This window comes from Carassius carassius, chromosome 12, assembly GCF_963082965.1.
Source record: "Carassius carassius chromosome 12, fCarCar2.1, whole genome shotgun sequence".
Taxonomy (NCBI): domain Eukaryota; kingdom Metazoa; phylum Chordata; class Actinopteri; order Cypriniformes; family Cyprinidae; genus Carassius; species Carassius carassius.
Window position 1 is genome coordinate 26,925,860 of NC_081766.1, and position 22,579 is coordinate 26,948,438.

The 22,579-nt window shown below is 39.2% G+C and overlaps 1 protein-coding gene across 1 annotated transcript in view; it reads right to left on the reverse strand.

Annotated features, from left to right (window-relative positions):
• Positions 1–20: 20 nt before the first annotated feature.
• The window catches only part of LOC132155143 (PEX5-related protein-like), a 113,097-nt gene continuing 90,538 nt past the window's right edge, over positions 21–22,579 (reverse strand). Inside the window, exons 9-15 of the mRNA XM_059563965.1 lie at positions 19,210–19,353; positions 15,314–15,384; positions 11,564–11,725; positions 10,231–10,311; positions 5,850–6,015; positions 2,036–2,193; positions 21–1,895 (exon numbers count right to left, since the gene is read on the reverse strand). Coding sequence (XP_059419948.1) covers positions 1,706–1,895; positions 2,036–2,193; positions 5,850–6,015; positions 10,231–10,311; positions 11,564–11,725; positions 15,314–15,384; positions 19,210–19,353 — 972 coding nt within the window. The 3' untranslated portion in view covers positions 21–1,705. The remainder of the gene's footprint in view (positions 1,896–2,035; positions 2,194–5,849; positions 6,016–10,230; positions 10,312–11,563; positions 11,726–15,313; positions 15,385–19,209; positions 19,354–22,579) is intronic.

A 22,579-nucleotide genomic window follows, 5' to 3' on the forward strand; every position in this document is an offset into this window, starting at 1 on the left:
AACTCAGAGACATAATCATATTTCAGTTCTTCTAAAATACAACTTTAATAAATTGGCTATAAATGCATCTTGTTAATATTAATGTTAATGTAGGATTAAAAGATGATAAATGATGAGTAGACATGCATACATTTTGTGACTGTTCCATGAAAGAATCTATTTTACAAATAAATAAATACATTTCCTCTTGCTATTCTGCTCTGCAGCTCTGGTCTTAGGAAAACTAGTGTAATTTACTACAATACATGTCATCAATGCCCGCATACTGTGTTCATACATGGCATATGATTTTAAATATTGTTATATATAGTGTATTTGTGTTGGAATTTTGGTCTGTCAAAAAATGTATATCAATAGTAGTTACATTCACTTTAAAGTTAAAATAGACCATCTCTTTTGTGTATCATACATGCAATCATCAGATTTCATTTGTAATATTTAAATTGTAGGTGCATCTAATGAAGCAATTTATCTGTCTTTGCCCAAACTAAATTATAAAGACGAATAAATGCTATTTATGTCTTTAAATACTGTGTGTCATTCAGTGCCCTTCAATTATTTCAGCTAACTCCTGTTACACCAGTTTTACTCATAATGCATAGTAGCAAAATTATAAAGACACCAAAGTTAGTTTTTTTTTTTTTTTTGGTAATTTCAGCAATAAATAAATTGCTGGTTTGCATAGTTATGTCTTCAACGAAAATATCCAGCCTAATTGTATATGAAGGAGCCGAAATCTTAACTGTTCTAGCACATGGCTTCTTCGCTAGAAACTGCTCTATCTATATAGAGAGAGAGCAATTTCAGTCACATGAATTGCACTTCAAACTTACCAGGCCAAACAACTGAAATATATGCCAAAAACGCTGTTCATAGATTTGTGAATGTATTTAGTCCCTTTATATGTTTGGGCTAACGGTCTTACATAAACTCACTCACTTTCAACATGATACTGCTTTTGCTGTGACCTTTCATGCAGAGTCTTTGAAGTTACTTCCCACCGAGCCATGATCCAGAATGCCCTGGAGCATGCAGCATTAAAAGGGTCTTGCTGGAAGCCTGGGGAACACGCCCTGCCTGCACACATGGGCACAGATCACCCTGAAAGGGTAGTGTCCTAAAGTGAAATTCAGCTAGCATCATTCCACACACTGCACTTGGCCTCACTGGGCTTAATAGAGGACTGGATATATGGCTATGCTCTTTTCAGCGAAACAACAGTGCCACCTTGTGGAAAGACACATAAATTAACATAGTAAAATGAACAGATTAAAAACACTCAAACTGAAAAAGAGTTCTTCAGAATTGGCCGTGATAAACAGCTAGGTTTTTGAAAGGATTAATACTCAATTCCCATCCACAAACGAAACAATATTCCTCCTATATTTCCCAACGAGGTTTGGTTAATTTTTCTAAAGTATACACAGTTTTCTGATAACATATAAAATATAACAAACATCAAGAAAAAGGTGCTTTAGCTCTCACTCTCTTTGACATTTATTCCTCTACTTTCAAAACCCATCAACTATTCTGTTTGTGCTCTATAGGAGATAAACACACTCTTTAATAACCTCTGAAGAAGACAGAGGCTGCCCATAAATACAACAAAATTAGCTGTACATATCATATTGACATTCCATACTCATTAAAGCCTAACTTTATGCCTACAGTACATGAATGATAGATTTCACAGGTGCAAGTTTGATCATATATCCATGTTAAAGGCCCTCATTAGGAGGTCCAGATCTCCCACGCTGGCTGCCTGGAAAAGTTCTGGTTGGTTCATGAGGGAGAGGGCAATCCGCAGAGCTGCCCAGATGTTGCTGGACATCACCTGATGACCCCTGCTCTTCTTTTGCTGGTGCAGAGCTGTCAGGAAGTTGTTCACTGCCTCCCTGCAAGAGAAAAGAGAAAGGTCAATCAGGCTGTCATCAAAATTGAAAGTTTAGAAAGCTGCTTTAGCCTATTTATAGCTACACTAAGGAGACAAACAGTTCTTTCCCATCAACCCCTGCTCAGTGGTTCGGTTCATTACCTATGTGCCCCTAGGTTTATGCAGCTGATGCCGAGGTTGTATCTCGAACGGATGAAGCCTGGCTGGAGCTCCAGAGCTCTGGTGTAGGCCTCTACTGCCTCCTCACTGCGGTCCCCATTTGCCAGCGTGGCCCCAAGGCGATTCCACAGCAGATAGTCCTACGAAAACATAGAATTGGCAGAGTAAAGGGCAATCTAGGACAGGGGTTTTCCATCTGAAAGTTTCAGAGAAAAACAAATGTTTACAAAATGTATTTTAAACATAAAAAAGGCAACACATTTTTTTTTATTCTACAGTATTATTTTCTGCATTATAAAGACAAATAAGTATTATATTATATTATATTATATTATATTATATTATATTATATTATATTATATATTTTACATATAACTTTATTTCAATAGCATCTTTCATACGAGGAATGCAAGTATTTTACATTAACAAAAAGCATTACTTCATGTGAAACAATAAAAAATACAGATTGAATGAAAAAATTAAACCCACTTTATAAAGATAAAAAAAATATATATATATATATATATATATATATTGTCACACACCTGGACTCATTTTGTGTGTTTTTTGCCCCTGTGACCCAGTTTCTGTCTCTATGTGGTTTGATTAGTTCCCAGGTGTGTCTAGTCATTTCCGCATGTGTTCCATGTCCCTGTTAATTTAGTCATGCCATCCACCTGTGTTTCCCAATTATCCCTTGTACAAAAGCCTTGTCCTTTCAATTCTGGTTTGTCGGGTCTACTCGTCTACTTGTTACTTGTCTACTTGCCACTTGCCACTTGCCACCTGTTATTTGTTACTTACCTTGCCTATGTTTGATTTAATAAATCCTTGTTTCGTTTATCCCTCGGCTCCGTGTTCCTTCCAGCAGCATAAGCCGTGACAGAAGACCCGACCTAAAAAGTTAAAAACTGCGTGTTTTCCCTCCGTTTTGTTTTCCGTTTTTTCACAGTCTTTTTCTTTCAGTAGTGTGTAATGGATCCCCTCTATCGCCCCGAATACCTCCTCCTCCTGCTGGAGCAGGAGGGACTTTCTCTCGAGGACCATACTAGACGGTTTCTCTTCCTAGCTAATGCCACCAGCTACCCGGACCACGCGCTCTGCACCTTTTATCACGCCAGCCTGAACTCCAGGTGCAGAGCGTTGTCGCCCGAAGATGGTCCTCGGGAGGATTTCGCCGCATTCATAGAGTGGAATCTGGTGAGAAATGGGTCACCTCTCACGGTCGGCCCAATGGAGGATCTCGCCAGGTCCACTCAGGACCCAGAGCCCAGCCTACAATCTCCCCACGGTACGAGGCATAAGCCCGAGCCCACCGATGACGGAGAGCCAGAGAGCAACCCGTCAGACCAGGTGCGAGAGCCGGCGACACTGCCCACCACGAGGGAGCAAAATGTGGAGCGCCAAATGGGTCAAAATGAGGGGGTTTCCAATTCACCTATGTCAGTTTCTCAGTTAAGCCCAGGACGGGCTCCTGATCCTCTGTTAAGCCCAGGACGGGCTCCTGAACCCCCGTTAAGCCCAGGACGGGCTCCTGATCCTCCGTTAAGCCCAGGAAGGGCTCCAGCCCCAGAGCTTACTCCAATGCCTGCTCCTCCAAAATTCCCACCCTCCCACCCACTCCTGCCTCCTCCTCCGCTGTCGTCTGGCTGCCCCTCTGCTCGCCCTCAGCCTACCATCATTGTGGTGCAAGCTCAGCGGGACCGCCATCCTCCAGCGACGCCTTGGTCGGCGTCTCCCTCACCTCCGCCTCCAGCCTCTGAGGCCTGGACTCCGCCTCGGCCCGTTGACCCGTCGGCTCCACCATGGCTCCTAGCTCCTTCCTCTCCGCCGTGGCCCGGCAGTCCGCAGGCTCTGCCTGGCTCCCTCGTCCCTCCGGCTCCGCCTTGGTCTGGCGTCGTCCATCCTATGCCTCGGGACTCCACTCCTCCGGCTTCGCCTCATCCCTCCGTCCCTCCGGCTCCGTCAGGCTCCTTCATCCCCTCTGCTACACCTCAGTCCTCGGTCACTCTGGCCTCACCGCGGCCTTCCGGATCCACATCGCCGCGTCAGTCACCAGAGCCATCAGTTCCGCCTAGGACCTCCGGCTCCTCCCCGTCACCCTGGCTCTTCGGCTCTCCGTCTCCGCCTCGGGCTCCTCCTCCACTTGCTCCGTTGCCGTGGGTCGAGTCCCTGGAGTCGGTGACCATTCCTCCTCCATGGCTCCTTCCTCCGTCGGCCCCACCTTGGGCCGTTATGGCTGTGGCCTGGGTCCTGCTGGGTGCCTCCTGCTTCAGATCCTTCCTGTCTCCTCCCTGGCTCCTCCCTCCGTCATCTCCTCCCTGGCTCCTTCCTCTGTGGTCCCTGTCTGCTGGCCTCCCTTTGTTGTTTCTACGGTGCGAGGACACACCTACCGGGAGGGGGGAGTACTGTCACACACCTGGAGTCATTTTGTGTGTTTTTTGCCCCTGTGACCCAGTTTCTGTCACTATGTGGTTTGATTAGTTCCCAGGTGTGTCCAGTCATTTCCGCATGTGTTCCATGTCCCTGTTAATTTAGTCATGCCATCCACCTGTGTTTCCCAATTATCCCTTGTACAAAAGCCTTGTCCTTTCAATTCTGGTTTGTCGGGTCTACTCGTCTACTTGTTACTTGTCTACTTGTCCACTTGTTACCTGTTACTTGCCACTTGCCACCTGTTATTTGTTACTTACCTTGCCTATGTTTGATTTAATAAATCCTTGTTTCGTTTATCCCTCGGCTCCGTGTTCCTTCCAGCAGCGTAAGCCGTGACATATATATATATATATATATATATGATGAATATCTTGTAATTATTATTTAAATCTGATTAATTTTCAAATTGTTTGTCTTAAATCAACAGCTCAAGAAAATGTTATGGGGTTTCAAACCAAAATATAACTTCCTTTTTAAGAAACATGATATTGATTTCATACATGTCCACTGTAGAAGACACCAGGACTAAATGTTTATTATGCATTTTGGGAGACACAACAAATGAATATGAAAAATTATTGCTCCCTTAATTACAACAGCACATTAATATGCAAACGGTGTATAGATAACATTGTGTTTAATGGGAAAACCAGTTTATGGAAATTTTACACACATATTGCATACAGTAAAATGGTATATCAAATCATTTTGTTATATCTTTTATATATATTTTTATTATGTTGTTACTGATCTCTGAGCTCCTGTGTTTAGTTACTATTTCCTTGGTTCTCAAGGTTTCTAAGTTTATTTTTTTCCGTTGGTTACTAATAATGTCCCACACCTGTGTCTAGTGTAGTGTTTCACTATCCTGTGCATTTATACAGCTGAAGTATGTCAGGAAATGTCCCTTTCTCAGGATACTGTATTTTAAAAAATTATGTTGTAAAATCCAAATAAGCTTTACAGATCTTTATTGGGAAGCCTAAAACATTAATACAGGGACACTGGAATGACAGCTGATGTCCTTGCAGCATCTAACCATGTGTAAGAATGTGTCGCCCCAGACGTGTTCAAGAACTTGCAAGTGCCTTGGTGTAAAAATGGGGTACTAACATCTCACAGCAATAACCGGCAAATATTTTTCAGTCCATGAGGATGAGATGCACTGTAGTATCTAAAGCAGCTGGTAGCCACACAAGATACTTATTTTGACTTTTGAAATTGAAAATATGTACATCTATAACAACCCTGCTCCCAAATCAATGGCTATATTTTGTATGCATGACCTACTAAATCAATGTACATAACAGATAGTTGTGATAGCTTTTAAAATAGTGATGAATAGGACCTTCTGGCTCACCTCAGGCCGGACAGAAAGTGCAGTTTTAAAGGCGTCGACAGCTTTGTCAAACTCTGAGCTGAGGTTGAAGAGCACACCAAGGCCTGTCTGGAGATCAGAGTCCACTCCTTCAGAATTCTGCTGCATTGCTTCCTGATACAGCTCCAACACCTCCACCAGCTGAGAGCTATATACACACACATAACAGCATTAGCAAAACACTAAACAAAGCAAAGTCTAAACCAGGCTGGGCAATATGACGCTATATATAATGGTGATAATGTAAACTGTCAATCAATATAGATTTCGCTATATTGATTCTATTCTGTGCAGGCATGACTGCTTAAAGTTATTGATATGTCAGAGCAATAAAGAAAAATTAATGAGAAAATTAAGAGGGCGACTTGCTTGAATGAAAACTCAATTCAGCAGTTACACAGTGTTTAACAAGTGAGTTTCTTTAAAGGGCTCATTAACTGAGAAATTAAAATTCCATTGATCTTTTGAAATATGAGAGGTCATTGTACTATAAAAACATATTTTATTTTCTTTATTTTCAATGAAGATCCAGACCACGTCAGTAAAACATTGGTCCTTTGTTCACTTCATTTTACAATGAATTCATTGACAAACAAGGCACAATTAGATGCAGGATTTTCAGATTTAAACTAAGAGACGATGATGTGTGACTATATTGGATCTGACTGTAATGTTGTACCACACAAGTGTGAGTAACTGTTTTTATTATGTCGTCACTATTTCTTTGTCTGTTATTACAGATTGTTTGATATGTAATATTTATGCATTTTAACCCAAACCAAAGCAGCATCCATATATGAAGGATGTAGGCTATCAAACATGTACACAACTGTTAGCCAAACATACCAGTGGATGTTTACTTCCAATTCTACAATGATATGTCATGCCAATTCAAACAGAGTGTTCTAATGGGGGGGGGGGGTCAAAACAGGACAGAAAATAGCCTATAACTTATAAATGATCTTGTTTTTTATGTAAAAATCTTAATAACATTATAAGTTTACCTTGTAAGTGGAGATAAATACAAAGTAATTGAAAAAGGTAGTTCATTACCCCTTTAATGGCCAAATGAACACAATAACATGTCGAAATGCTCATTATGGCAAGTAATTACACAAATACAGTTCATACAGGTCATATTTTATTGTTAAGTGAACCTAAACACGTGGTAGAAATGTTAATCAACATATTGGATCCATGTGTTAAGTCTTAAAGTGACAGCAGCCTAATATACTGTTCCTGCTGCTGTCTGTGTCATTATTGTTAATCAAAAAACAAAAGAAGAGAAAATCACTCATTGCTGGACTGAATAACTTTCATTGCTTTAATAAGGAAAGACTTAATTCATATAATGATGACTATACAGTGTTTTATTTTAAATTTGATTATTACATTTCCATAGTATTTTGTGCTTGAATACTACTGTAAAACACACCTAAAACATGTAAAGCTTTGTTTATTAAATTAGTATGTGTTCTACTGTACGTATTTGTCTTTTCATTTGTAGCTTTGTTTTTATTACACTATTGATTGTTTATCAACATCTTGATTACTTGCATTAGTTAGCCTAATATACAGGGGTGCACATAATTTTTCAGCCTGGTTCTCATAAGAGAACCTGGAGATTTGGTTTGGTCCTCACGCTGCATATAGAATGACCCATGAAATATAACTATATATTTTTTTTATAATAGTTATAATATTATTACACTATTTATTTAGGTTTTTTAAATTAATTTTTTAATGAAACAATAAACTTAAATTATCATGTCTGATAATTAGTGCTGGGCAAGTTAAAGCATTATTATCACGTTAATGCATTAATTGATTAACGCCGATAATTATTTTATTACACGTTAACGCAGTTTTTTTATTATTATGAATGTCTTTAGGTCCCTGGCTCTGAATACACACACAGACAAATCACTTGAGGGGATTCTACCAATCAAATTATTTAGGCTAAGCATTAGAATTCACAAACCAATGTCCACTGTTATTTTGAACAGAAAAGAATGCAATGAGCTCGTAATCACGACTTCATAAAGGGGAAATAGGAAGTTTCCAATAGTGCATGAATACAGCAGAAAAGAGCTTTCTCAGCACAGTAGAATGCATTGTTTTGTTAACTTTGTGGTTTATTATTTTGAGTCGTATGAGACGCAGTGACATGGTGCTCTCACAATATATTGCTTTACACATCTATCGCTTTTGCCACTCAGACATATTCACGCAATCATGCAGCTCATATCAGTACTTTTAAATGAAAAAAGTGCATAATACACTACTTTTGATTGCATTATTAGTTTTGTGCATATGATTGTGCCTGATTCATTTTCATTCATTTTCAAACCTAAAATCAGCAGGCTTCTATTTTGGCGGATTGCTGGCAAGTAATTATCCACCTTTTTCTTCTTGTAAAATGGGTGTGGCCATTTGTAAATTCTATGGGTCTGGCTTCCGGTCTCATCTGCATCTACTCCGTCCAGCAATTTTTTGAATGTTTTGCTGCTTGATATTGTAAGTTGGTGTGTCTTATATTATTTTAATGTATTATCTTAATTATGAGCATACTTGTTTGTAGTGCAAACAGTTTTACTGTTGTCATTCTCCTCATTATTTACCTGTAGCGTCTAATGAACCGGAAGTCTCACCCATAGGCTTACTTCCGCGTTGAAGAAAAAGGTTGATATGCACTTCCGGAATTTAACGCTGCTGCCTATTAAAGCGTCTCAGTGAATGAATGTTACAGTTTTGCATTGTGATTTGAAAACGGCATGGGATAGCCTAGATTTATGCTTTCAGTTTGAAAAGAAATCTTATATAGTACAGTTTGTCACTCTAAATTGGTAATTGTGTATTAACAGCTGTCAGCCATGTCGGTACGCAAATGTGCTTTTAGAACTTATGTATATAGCAATTTTTTTATTTTTATTTATTTATTTTTTATTTTATTTGCACATGCGGACCACTTTTGTGCACCCTTGCTAATATATATGCTGTAGTATTGGAACTGTTAACAAAAATTGTGTCATTTCAAAATCTAAAATGTTGGTAACATAACAACCTTATTCATTAAAAAAAAAGCATTGTGATATAAGATTTTGGTCATATCACCTACTCCTAATTTTAATTTACAATCTTTCAGTCAGTACTAGGGCTGGGACAACGCGTCGGGGTCATCGATGACGTCGACGCAAAAAATACGTCGACGCAAAATATGCGCATCGATTCGTCGACCTGTTTTTATTTCTCTAAAAAACGTTTGCAAAACGTTTACCTTATGTGCGCTGAATATACGCGATGGTTGGATCAACATTCTGTCCAACGTTATATAACCAATGGCGGCTGTCAAAGCCTTATTTGATCGGTGAGTGAAAGTGACAGGGCGCGTACGAGAGAGAGCCCCGGATGCGCGCGCACTCACAGTCTTCAAACAACACGAGCGCTTCTTGCTCTCTCCCTCCCTTGTGCATATTAATCAAAATCATTAAACACGATAGAAAAAGGGCGAAACACCAAAGTTTCACGTGCGCTCGCGCACTCACAGTCTTCAAACTACACGAGCGCTCTCTCTCTCTCCCTCTCTCCCTCTCTCGTGCATTCGTGCATATTAACCAAAATCATTAGACACGATAGAAAAAGGGCGGAACGCCAAAGTTTCACGTGGAGCATTCAGAGATTTTTTTTTCTCCATGACAGGCTGCTGGCTCCCACTGTTAATTTATTTTTATTTTTTTGGAAAAGCTATCTGTATTAGCTTAAAGCCCTCAAGTTTACATTGGTTACTGTATTCTTTTAATTGCTCTAAACAAGTATTTTGGGTGACCATTTTTATTGAATGCTAGACATCAAGTTGTTGTTATTTTCATCTGAAAGAAGAACTTTTTTCAGTAAGCTAGTCCCTATGTGTTCAGTAAGCTTGTTTCAGTAAGCTATGTGTTTTCAAGGCTTCAAGGTTTTATTGAATGCTATCTCTATACAAGTGCAAAGTAATGCATTCTTAGTCAGTCTTTTATTTTGTAATTTTAAGAGCAATAACCATATATTGCAATGTTAAGGAATTCATGTTTTTTTCATTCAGATATGTAAATCAACATGTATAAATTGTTAGTAGTCGATTAATGGGGAGATAATCGGAATTTTGCCCGGGAAAATTAATCGTTAGATTAATCGATGCATCGAAAAAATAATCGCTAGATTAATCGTTTAAAAAATAATCGTTTATCCCAGCCCTAGTCAGTACCTTTATCCACTACGCCACGCTAATCCCACTTTTATTAAAACTCAAAAAAGCAGACAACATACATATGATTTATATATGCAGTATGTGGACGTTAATTCCTGTGAGTGAATGTGAATGTACCATCCGAGAGTTGAAATATGGGATATGAAGGACCCTCTGCGGCGAGGCAGTGTGGAACCATCTAGAGCAGGGGTTTTCAAACTGTGGGTCGCGACCCACTCGTGGGTCACGGAATGGAACAAGGTGGGTCGCACAAAGTCACTTGGCTGCAGCTAATTTTGCGTTTCAATGACACACAGACACTAACACAGTTCAGTCTAGGGCTGCACGAATGTGACGAGTGGGGCGGGGCCTAGTGCCATGGGAACAGAGCTAGGCCGGTGGAGTGATTGGGAAATGAGCAACACTCACCGGTCTCAAGAACCACGGAGGAGATCGGAAAGATACAAAAGAGGAGCGATGACAGTGAAGGACGAGAGAGGACCAGGCCTGGGTTTTATTTTGTGTTTGTTTTTTATTTGTGCACGGCAGTCATCCGAGAGGGGCTGTCGCGCTGTTTTGTGTTTATTTGGTTATTAAAACTTTGTTTGATTGTCCGCCGGTTCCCACCTCTTTCCACGAAGGAGTCATCGAGGCGGTGGGCTGGAGTGAGTTCGCCCCCCCCCCCCCCCCGGCAACTCACTCCAGCCCACCACATCGAGCTCCCTCGGCGGCAGACTCCTTCGCCCTGCTCGATGGCACTGCGGATTCACCCCAGCGGCGAAGGATCTTCGGCAGCGCGCCCCTCCTTCCTCCCTGGCTTCGGCACCAGTGTAAAACATTAAAATCTTCACAATCACAGGAAGAAGGAGGCGGGAACTGGGAACCCACTCATCACAACGATATAGCCCACCAACATTAATAATGAACTGCAATATCCTTAGTGTGATTTTCAAATTGCAATTAAGTCCGTGTGCGTTGCGTGTTTTGAAGGTCTCAGAGCAATGTCATTAAAAGGTTCAATCGGTCTTTTTTTACCTATTTCACAATTATTTTAATCTCCAAACTGTTTTAGATAGTTCTGCTTTGCTTCTTATGCTTTTCTAAAAAAGTGTTGGATTGTGCTCCGTTCTCGCCGACACACACGGAAGGATCATGAATGCAACAAAACACAGCAGCGCAGATCACACTTCACTGGAGTGAGCCTGCTTCACGTTTTTATGGACACTACATATTTTAACGCCAGTAAACAAAAATTAAAACTTGTAAATTTGTAGTGAAATTTTCAGTTGTACTCTAAAATAAAATGGTTATTTTTCTTAAATACTTAATTTCTGTCATAAAAATTTTAAGTAAGATTAGGTTTAAAGTAATTTCACTCGTTGTTTTTTTTTTTTTTTTAATATTTTGGTGGGTCGTGAAATATATTACACTTGTCTAGGTGGGTCGTGGAATGGAAAAGTTTGGGAACCACTGATCTAGAGGGCTGCGATCCCGGAGTAGATGTCTGTATCTTGGGTTGTATCTAATCCAGCGGTGGAGAGCCTCACAAGCTTCCGGTTGCTGTCCTGTATTGGTCAGGCTCACTGCCAGGGCCAACAGGGCCTTCAGATTGTTTGGGCACAGCTCCAAACATCTGTTTGAAAAAAAAAACCCAGACAGACAGACAGACAGAACATGACAAAATAGAGTGAGTGTAGATCAAATCCTTGGCAAATCCAAGATGGCGCCGCACATGGCTGCTTCAGTGCTTGGCTCTCCAGTGTTTGTACTGTTTTTGTTCGTTTTTCCTGTTTTTTGTTTAACAAACACGATCAGTTTCACCAGGGATGAACTGCTGAACATTCGGCAGAACACACCACATGATATTTTTCCGGATTTCTATTATACAGACGTTTTACTGAACATTGTTATCGGAGGAGCAGCGGCGCTGATCAAGCGCTTCAGGACGCGCAGACGGGGAAAGCGAGCGGGAGCGCTCGTCAGACTCAGGAAGCGCGGATTTCGAACGCCGTTGCCTAGCATCCATCTCGCAAATCTCCGCTCTCTACCCAACAAAACGGACGAACTCCTTTTGCTCTCTCGGACAAATAAGGATTTCTCTCACTCTGCTGCTCTGTGTTTCACGGAAACCTGGCTGAATGACGCCATACCGGACAGCGCACTCCATCTGCCGGACTTTCAGCTGTTTAGAGCGGATCGCGACGCAGAATCAACGGGGAAATCGCGCGGCGGCGGGACATGCTTTTACATCAATGAACGGTGGTGTACAGATGTAACTGTGTTAAAGAAGATGTGCTGTCCTGATCTAGAAACGCAGTTTATCAACTGCAAGCCGTTCTATTCGCCGCGGGAGTTTCACTCGCTCATTCTGGTCAGTGTTTACATTCCACCTCAAGCACATGTGAGCTCAGCTTTACAGAAACTCGCTGATCAGATCACAGACACAGAACAACAACACCCGGACTCTGTTTTAATCATTCTTGGGGACTTTAATAAAGCCAATCTCTCCCGTGAACTGCCAAAATACAGACAGCATGTTACCTGTCCCACCAGAGACAGTAATATACTGGATCACTGTTACACCACAATAAAGGATGCATATCACTCTGTTCCACGAGCAGCTTTGGGACGTTCTGATCACTGTCTGGTTCATCTTATACCGACCTACAAGCAGAAACTTAAATCTGCTAAACCTGTAGTAAAGACTGTGAAGAGATGGACCAGCGAAACAGAGCAGGATTTACAATCTTGTTTTGACATCACAGACTGGAGCGTTTTTGAAGCTGCTACCACCGATCTGGACGAACTCACAGAGACTGTAACATCCTATATTAGTTTCTGTGAGGATATATGCATTCCTACCAGGACTTATTTAACATTCAACAATGATAAGCCATGGTTTACAGTAAAACTCAAACACCTTCGTCAGGCCAAAGAGGATGCCTACAGAAATGGGGACAGGGTCTTGTACAATCAGGCCAGGAACACACTGAACAAAGAGATTAGAGCGGCTAAAAAGACCTATGCTAAAAAGTTGGAAGACCAGTTTACTTCCAACGACTCTACTTCAGTTTGGAGAGGACTGAGAGCCATCACAAACTACAAGACACCATCCCCTTGCACTGAGGCTAATCAACGACTTGCTAACGACCTGAATGAGTTTTATTGTAGATTTGAAACCCCCAACACCCACTCTGACCATCTCCCTGCACAACCATTAACACCTCCTGCAATCCCCCTCTCCATACCTCCTGCTCTTCAAATCTGTGAAGATGATGTGCGCCAGGTCTTCAAGAAAAACAAAAGAAGAAAAGCACCAGGCCCAGATGGCGTTACACCAGCCTGTCTGAAAATCTGTGCTGACCAGCTGGCCCCCATCTTTTCACAGATCTTCAACAGATCTCTGGAGTTGTGTGAAGTGCCTTCCTGCTTCAAACGCTCCACCATAATCCCCATTCCAAAGAAACCCAAGATAACAGGACTTAACGACTACAGACCTGTGGCTCTAACGTCTGTCGTCATGAAGTCGTTTGAAAAACTGGTTCTGGCTTATCTGAAGGACATCACTGGACCCTTACTGGACCCCCTGCAGTTTGCGTACCGAGCAAACAGGTCCGTGGATGATGCAATCAACATGGCATTGCACTTCATCCTGCAACATCTGGACAAAACAGGGACTTATGTGAGGATCCTGTTTGTGGACTTTAGTTCGGCTTTCAACACCATCATCCCAACAACCCTCCAGACCAAACTGACCCAGCTCTCTGTTCCTAGCTCTATCTGTCAGTGGATCACCAGCTTTCTGACAGATAGGCAACAGTTAGTGAGACTGGGGAAATTCATGTCAAACAGCTGCTCCACCAACACTGGTGCCCCTCAGGGATGTGTTCTCTCCCCTCTGCTCTTCTCCCTGTACACCAACGACTGCACCTCTAAAGACCCCTCTGTCAAGCTCCTGAAGTTTGCAGACGACACTACAGTCATCGGCCTCATCCAGGACGGTGACGAGTCTGCTTACAGACAGGAGGTTGAGCAGCTGGCTGTCTGGTGCAGTCTTAACAACCTGGAGCTGAACACGCTCAAAACAGTGGAGATGACTGTGGACTTTAGGAGAAACCCCCCTGCACTTTCCCCACTCACCATCATGAACAGCACTGTGGCTGCAGTGGAGTCATTCAGATTCCTGGGAACCACCATCTCTCAGGACCTGAAGTGGGACAATCACATTGGCTCCATTGTGAAAAAAGCCCAACAAAGGTTGTACTTCCTTCGCCAGCTGAGGAAGTTTAACCTGCCACAGGAGCTGCTGAAACAGTTCTACTCAGCCGTCATTGAGTCAGTCCTGTGTACTTCAATTACTGTCTGGTTTGGTTCAGCTACAAAATCAGATATCAGAAGACTACAGAGAACTGTTCGGACTGCTGAAAGGATTATTGGTGCTCCCCTGCCCACCCTCCAAGAACTGTACACATCCAGAGTGAGGAAAAGGACTCAGAAAATCACTCTGGATCCCTCACATCCAAGTCACCCCATCTTTGAACTTTTGCCATCTGGCCGGCGCCTCAGAGCCGCAAATACAAGAACAGCAAGGCACAAGAATAGTTTCTTCCCCCAGGCAATCTACCTCATGAACAGTTAAATGTTTCCCACTTAAACTTATGCTTATGCAAAAATGTGCAATATCCTTATATTTATTTGTTACCCCTCCATCCTAGAACATTCCTGCATCTCACTCGATCCTATCCCATTATCATTTATAGCACAATTGTTTATACACTTATTTATTTGCCAATTTGTAATTCTCCCGTAATTTTTTTTATTTTTTTTTTTTTTTTTTTTTTTTTTTTTTTTTTTTTTTTTTTTTTTTTTTTTTTTTTCTGTGTGTTGTTGTGTGTCTGTTTACTGGAAGCTTATGTCACTAAAACAAATTCCTTGTATGCACAAGCATACTTGGCAATAAAGCTCTTTCTGATTCTGATTCTGATTCTGATTCTGAGAAGTGAGTTGTTGAGTTCTGAGTGGGACTACAGTACAAAAAAAAAAAAAAGCGTTCAGAAAACAACTATTTTTGCAATTCGACTTGTTACCACTAATTGTGCAAAAGCTCTTAAAGCATTAATGTAATTTCCTCATACATCATGTAACATGTTTGGAAATATAATAAGACTTCTGGCTCTGCATAAATCACAAACCCCCCCACCCCCCCATTATTTCTACTCACCTCTGAAGACAAACAATGGCTGCCTGCTCATTCTCATTCTCTGCTTGTGTGGTACCTAAAACCTGCCAAGCCTTTGTAGAGGGGGAAAAGAGTAGTATATTTTAAAACAGTCACAAAATTATTAGAGAAAAACTAAAATATAACGGGTTGAACATATATACTGTAGCTTGAAGGTCACTGTAAAAACAGTATAAAATTAGTGGGCCTGCCAGTTTTCTAAAACATATTATTGTTCCCTCTCTTTATGCTTGGCCAATGCATGTAATGGCACGTCAGTCTGGGGGTGATGGTGGTTTTAATGTGGTTTTGATTCAGGTTAAACAGGATCATATTCATAAGCCATCCCAGAGGTTTACGCCATCTGTCTGGGATCGCCTTGGCTCTTAAACCATGAGAAGCTTCATTAAATATTTGATGGTGCTGACTGGGCAATAATGAGATATAGCAGGAGATGTGAGGAATAAAATGGATTAGCAGTGGAAATCAAACATATTTGCTTTGTGCAGTAAAAACACTAAATTACTAAGGTTTTTTTTGTTTGTTTGTTTTTTTGCTTTGTCAGTAAAAAAGTAAGTTACTTACCTTTTTACTTTTTCATTTTTTAAGGGGATAAAACATTCAAAGTAAACTGAGTTGAATACAGTACATGATTCTGTTGCAAATTCTAGTAAGCCGCCTTGATGTCTACTGATTACAGCAGCTTTCAGAGATGGAACCTCATAAGGGACTGATTTAGAATGATCTAAATATAAATTCTTAAACTTTTATAACAGTTGGTCACCCCAATCTTCTATACATTACTTTTCAAACATTTGGCATTGGTTATGTTTTTGACAGAAGTCTTTTACTCACCAGTTGCAATTATTTCATCAAAAATACAGTAATAAATTATAACAATTAACAAAATTATATATAATTATATAAAACAATTATATTGGGTAACATAGTTTCAATTTATACTACAGGGCAGTTGGATGCTTGATTCTGATTGGTTGATGAAGGTCTAGGGAAAAGCACCCTTAAAAGAGTTCCAGGCAGGTCTTGAATGCATTACAGTTTAATATCACTTCGCCAAATGACTTCAGTTATTTCAAAGGTTCTTAGTTACAACCTACAACGGCAAAAGAACAAAAACCCACAAAGAATTGATCAAGCATATAAATATATTAAACAATAGGATAAAAATGACAAACAATTTTTAGGTGTTCCCCCAAAAATTCTGTTTTATTATCTATGGAAGAACTAGTGTATTTCTCCTGCTCACTCCCATATAAATGAACACACATACAATACAGACACACACACTCGCACTCACGCCCCTAGTAAAAAAGAACCTATGCCATATTTTAAAAAAAAAAATTCATACTACTGTAAGTATACTTCAAATTATTTTACATATTTATTGACATATCACTTAAGACTAACTGATAAAAAATTATAATTACATTTTATTTGGATTATTTCTTTATTGCACAATGCACATTTCTTAATATTATGGCAAAAAAATGTAATATCATTATTAATAAGGATTTTATGATTTCTACATAATATCAGTCTTTAAATGCAAGATATTTGAAGTGAACCTGAAGTATACTTGCATTAGTTCCACTTTAGCACAATCAAATATACTTAAGTATATTATTAAGTATCTTCAGCTGGACCTCAGCACTACTTCCACACATTTAAAGTGCATTAAGCACAAAATTAGTTGTTCCAATTTAGGAGACTCTAAGCATACCAGTATACCAAAAGTACAATTGCAGGGTATTTTTATTAAGCATACAGTACAGACCAAAAGTTTGGACACACCTTCTCATTCAAAGAGCTTTCTTTATTTTCATGACTATGAAAATTGTAGATTCACACTGAAGGAATCAAAACTATGAATTAACACATGTGGAATTATATATGGAATTATATACATAACAAAAAAGTGTGAAACAACTGAAAATATGTCATATTCTAGGTTCTTCAAAGTAGCCACCTTTTGCTTTGATTACTGCTTTGCACACTCTTGGCATTCTCTTGATGAGCTTCAAGAGGTAGTCACCTGAAATGGTCTTCAACAGTCTTGAAGGAGTTCCCCGAGAGATGCTTAGCACTTGTTGGCCCTTTTGCCTTCTGTCTGCGGTCCAGCTCACCCCTAAACCATCTCGATTGGGTTCAGGTCCGGTGACTGTGGAGGCCAGGTCATCTGGCGCAGCACCCCATCACTCTCCTTCTTGGTCAAATAGCCCTTGATGCCTTCAGTGTGACTCTACAATTTTCATAGTCATGAAAATAAAGAAAACTCTTTGAATGAGAAAGTGTGTCCAAACTTTTGGTCTGTACTGTATAAAAATGAAAATGTATTTGTAGAATAGTAAACACAAAATCAATGTATTTTAAATACATTTGTGTATTTTTTTATTCACTAGGGATGGAAACAAACATGCTGAAAATCTTCTTGTCAGCACTGCCCTGCGACTTTTCTGCAAAATATAACTGCAACTGAAAAGTTACATAACATTTCTCAGTAACAAGGTGATAACATTGCTGTTCTAGAACTTTCAGTTCCGCTATTAGTAGAGAATGCTGTAGAAGAGACACTGCTACTTCTTATGTTCCCATAACACACAATGTATTGCTACATCGTTAGAAGAATGGTATCTACATTAATATTAGTCTGTTTCTCTCTTATTTCGAGGTCACCGTAGCCACCACATTCAGTCTGTATCCAGATCAGATGGTCACTGCAGTCACCCAGATCCAGTACGTATCCAGATCAGATGGTGGATCAGCACCAAGAGAGGACCTCTACAACCCTAAATGTCAGCGGACACCAGGACAAATAGATGAGCCCCTGAGACAGATTCCCAGTAATGACCTTGTCTCAGACGACCACCGGGACAAGACCACAAGAAACAGATGATTCTTCTGCAAAATATGACTTTGATGCAGGCTGGAATTGAACTGCTGGTTTGGTCTGGCCAGAGTAAAGTCAGTCTTTGACTGAGCCTGGTTTCTCCCAAGGTTTTTTCTCCATTCTGACACCGATGGAGTTTTGGTTCCTTGCCGCTGTCGCCTCTGGCTTGCTTAGTTGGGGACACTTCATTACCAGCATTTTTGTTGACTTGATTGCACAGATACTATTTACACTGAACTGAGCTGGATGATGAGATCATTGAATTCAATGATGAACTGATTTTTGCTTTGTCATCACATTATTTTCCTATATAATACTGTTCAGTTGCTTTGTTACAATCTGTATTGTTAAAAGTGCTATATAAATAAAGGTGACTTGACTTCAACAACAGTGTATGGACAATTATTCCTTATTTTCTATTTTAATATATTTTAAAATACATTTATTCATTTGATGGCAAGGTTGAGTTTTTAGCAGCCATTACTCCAGTCTTCAGTGTCAAATGATCCTAATGAAATCATTTTATATGATTCTATATGCTGATCAAGTAACATTTTGTATTATTATCAATACAGAAAACAGTTGCTGCTTAATAGTTGCTGCTACAGTATTTTGAATGGTTTTTACAGAAATATTAAGCAACATTATTGATTGAACAATATTTAGTCAACCATTATCATCTTGGACCCCCCCTCCTTTTTTACGCTCTGTGTAATGCATTCTGGGATTGCCTTAAATGTAAAAGATGAATAGTCAATCATCATAGTGGATCTTTTTTTTTCCATTTTACATTATGTAATGTTAACTATGTAATGTTAAATAATATTAATTGCAAAAGATGTCAAGCTGCCTTTGAATTTGATTAAATAAACAGTAAACTTGGTAAGTTTTGGAAAACAGCTAATTTGTATGAAAGGTTAAAACACACATACACACACACACTCACACAAATACTCATTAAATTGGCTGTACTTCTCTTGGAGTTCTTTACCTCTGAGTCTTGAGGGTCTTGTAAGATGGATGCTTCTAGCAGTAGTACAGCACTGTTCAGATCCCCATCCCTGCATTTCTGGAGCCCCAGTTCAAAGGCATCGGTGTAGTCTTTGAAAGGGTTATTAGAATGGAAACAGTAACCCTGGAAGCAAAAGGACAAAAAAAACAAGCTTAAAGGATTAGTTCATTTTAAAATTACAATTTCCTGATAATTTACTAACCCCCATGTCATCCAAGATCTTTACGTCTTTCTTTCTTCAGTCGAAAATAAATAAAGTTTTTTGATGAAAACATTCCAGTATGTTTTCCTTATAGTGGACTTCAATGGCTACCAAACAGATGAAGGTCAAAATTACTGTTTCGGTGCAACTTCAAAGGGCTCTACACAACGCATTCTCATCCCAAGGCGTCATATAGTGACCCTTTTGACATTTCGTCAACATCCTACACATATGGCACCCTCTAGCGTCAATATGAGACACAGATTATGGGTTAAGGTTAGGGTTAGGGTTAGACCGCTAGGAGGCGCCTTCTGGCCCATTTTTATCTGCGTGTAATATTGACGCTAGAGGGTGCCATGTGCGTAGGATGTTGACGAAATGTCAAAAGGGTCAGTATATGACGCCTTGGGATGAGAACGGTCTGCAATACCAGATGAGGAATAAGGGTCTTATCTAGCGAAACGATCAGTCATTTTCTAAAAATAAATAAATAAATGTATATGCTTTATAAACAGAAATGCTTGCATTATACTGCCCTGCAATGCCTCTTCCAGGACTTCACGTTATAAGTAATCACGTTGAAAAGGTCACGCTTGACACATCAACTCAGTCAGTGTTTACAAATATGGAGAAGGAGGACTGTTCAAAAGTAGTTGTATGTTCAATGACACATATTCAATTTTTTTTGTAAACAGTGTTAAAGTTCAATATAAGGAGAATAATCCTGGAATGTTTTCATCAAAAACCTTCATTTCTTTTTGACTGAAGAAAGAAAGATGTAAACATCTTGGATGACATGGGGGTAAGTAAATTATAAGGAATTTTTTATTTGAAAGTGAACTAATCCTTTAATGAAAACAAATTAAAAACCATGAGCAAGTATTATGATTATTTTAATGGAATAGTTGAGAGCAGGACTTATTGCAAGCCTTTCATAAATTTGAAGAGGTAGATGGTGGTGTGTTGATAATTCGGTCATGTTGAGGTCTTTAATATTGCAGTGGAAAGTGCAGTCAGGCTAATAAGAGGCATGGGGAGAAGAAAAGGGCACAGGAACTCACTCTTCAAATGATCCACTGCAAAGCCATTTGCCCAAAATTCACACCATCTAGGACACTACACTATAAACTAAGACTCAAATGAATGCAGCAACAGACTGCTCCATCTTGCCACAGGCTCTTAAAATACTAAACATCACATAAAAAAAATGCAACACTGGGTGTTCAACTCCCGTCAAGCCAGTGGAAATTAAAATAATGTAGAGAAATATTATGATTATTACATTATGATTTTTTTTTTGACAAGAACCAACATACAATTAGAAAACACAACTAAACCCTTTCATTTTCTTATTTATAAAAAAGGAGGATGTTCTTAAGAGGCTTCTAAATAGTTTTTAATGAACTGCACAAAATTCTTAGAATTTATCTTAAGCCATCCACAGCACCAAAGATACTGAATAGCAGCATCCTATCAACCACCCAAACCAACATTACTGAATAGAAAGTACTGTTTGGAAGTACACAATGATGAAACATAAGAGAACATTTTTGATGAAAGAGAGCATTATCCAGCATCTGGAGTCTATAACATTTGAAGTGATAATCTACCACTTTATCATTTCTGCCATCACATAAAATGCAATACAGAGGGCAACCATCATAAAATACATTCACGTGTTGGTATGGAAAAGCACATTTGATTTGATTAAAGGTGCTGTATGTAATTTATTTACAGTACTAAGCAATAAATGTATGATTTTATAGATATTTAGAAAACATACAGTTCACTTGCTCATTTCTCAGAAAAACAATCCTACAGCCAATTATCCTAGTTTGAAATGTTTTGTTTTGATATGAGTAATTCCGCCCACTGGAAATTTATTCAGTAATATTTTGGCATCCTGGGTTGCCAGCTGGCAGAAGACACAGCATATTGCAGCCATGGAAACCAGCAAACAAACTGGATCTGAAATTCTACCCAACCTAAAAAGTAGGGCTGTGAATCTTTGGGTAGGCAGTGATTCTATTCGATTCACGATTCATATTTTTTCGATTCAATTCAAGAACGATTTTTGCAAATTTAGAACGATTCAATTAGTTTCTATTCACAATTAAATTTTATTCGATTCGATTATAACGATTAGATTCTGCATTCTTTAAGTGCATTCACAGGATTATTTAAATGCTTTCCCCAAATTCTTTAAATGCTTAGTCAGGGGCAAATTACAGCAGCCATTATAGTCAGATAACCATAGGTTAAAAAAAAATACTATTGTCCATTGTTAGATGCTAGTTTAATGATGCTATGGCATGACATGGCATATGTAAAAATGTATGTAAACCAAGATTTAAAAAAAGAGCTTTAAGAGTATTATGTATAAGCTAACATTTTGTCACACCAGGGGCATAGCCATCATTTCAGAATTAAACCATTTCACAATATTGTAATTTTACTGAATTTGGGATTTTCCTTAGTTGTCAGTTATAATAATCAAAATTGAAAGAAATAAACATTTGAAGTATATCAGTCTGTGTGTAATGAATGAATATAATATACAAGTTTCACTTTCTGAATGGAATTAGTGAAATAAATCAACTTTTTGATGATATTCTAATTATATGACCAGCACCTGTAAAGTGGAAATACAGAATACAACACCCCATCAGTTATATTCAGGTCTTTAGTGCCACCTGTTGGAGCAGTTTTGTAACTAGAGAACAACTTTTGTTATGTGGAGATCATGAGGAAAGTTAAGTCGTTATAATGAGAAAATTAAGTGTTATAACACGAAAACAACTCTGGTTATGTCAAGATAACGAGAAAATTAAGTCGTTATAATGAGAAAACCACTCTCACTATGTCGACATCAAGAGAAAATTAAGTCGTTATAATGAATAAAAAACACGTTATGTCGCAATCACAAGAAAATTAAGTCATTATAACGAGAAAATTAAGTTGTTATAATGAGAAAACAACTCTGGTTATGTCGTGATATGGGAAAATTAAGTGTTATAACACGAAAACAACTCTGGTTATGTCAAGATAACGAGAAAATTAAGTCGTTATAATGAGAAAACCACTCTCGCTATGTCGACATCAAGAGAAAATTAAGTCGTTATAACGAAAAAACAACTCGTTATGTCG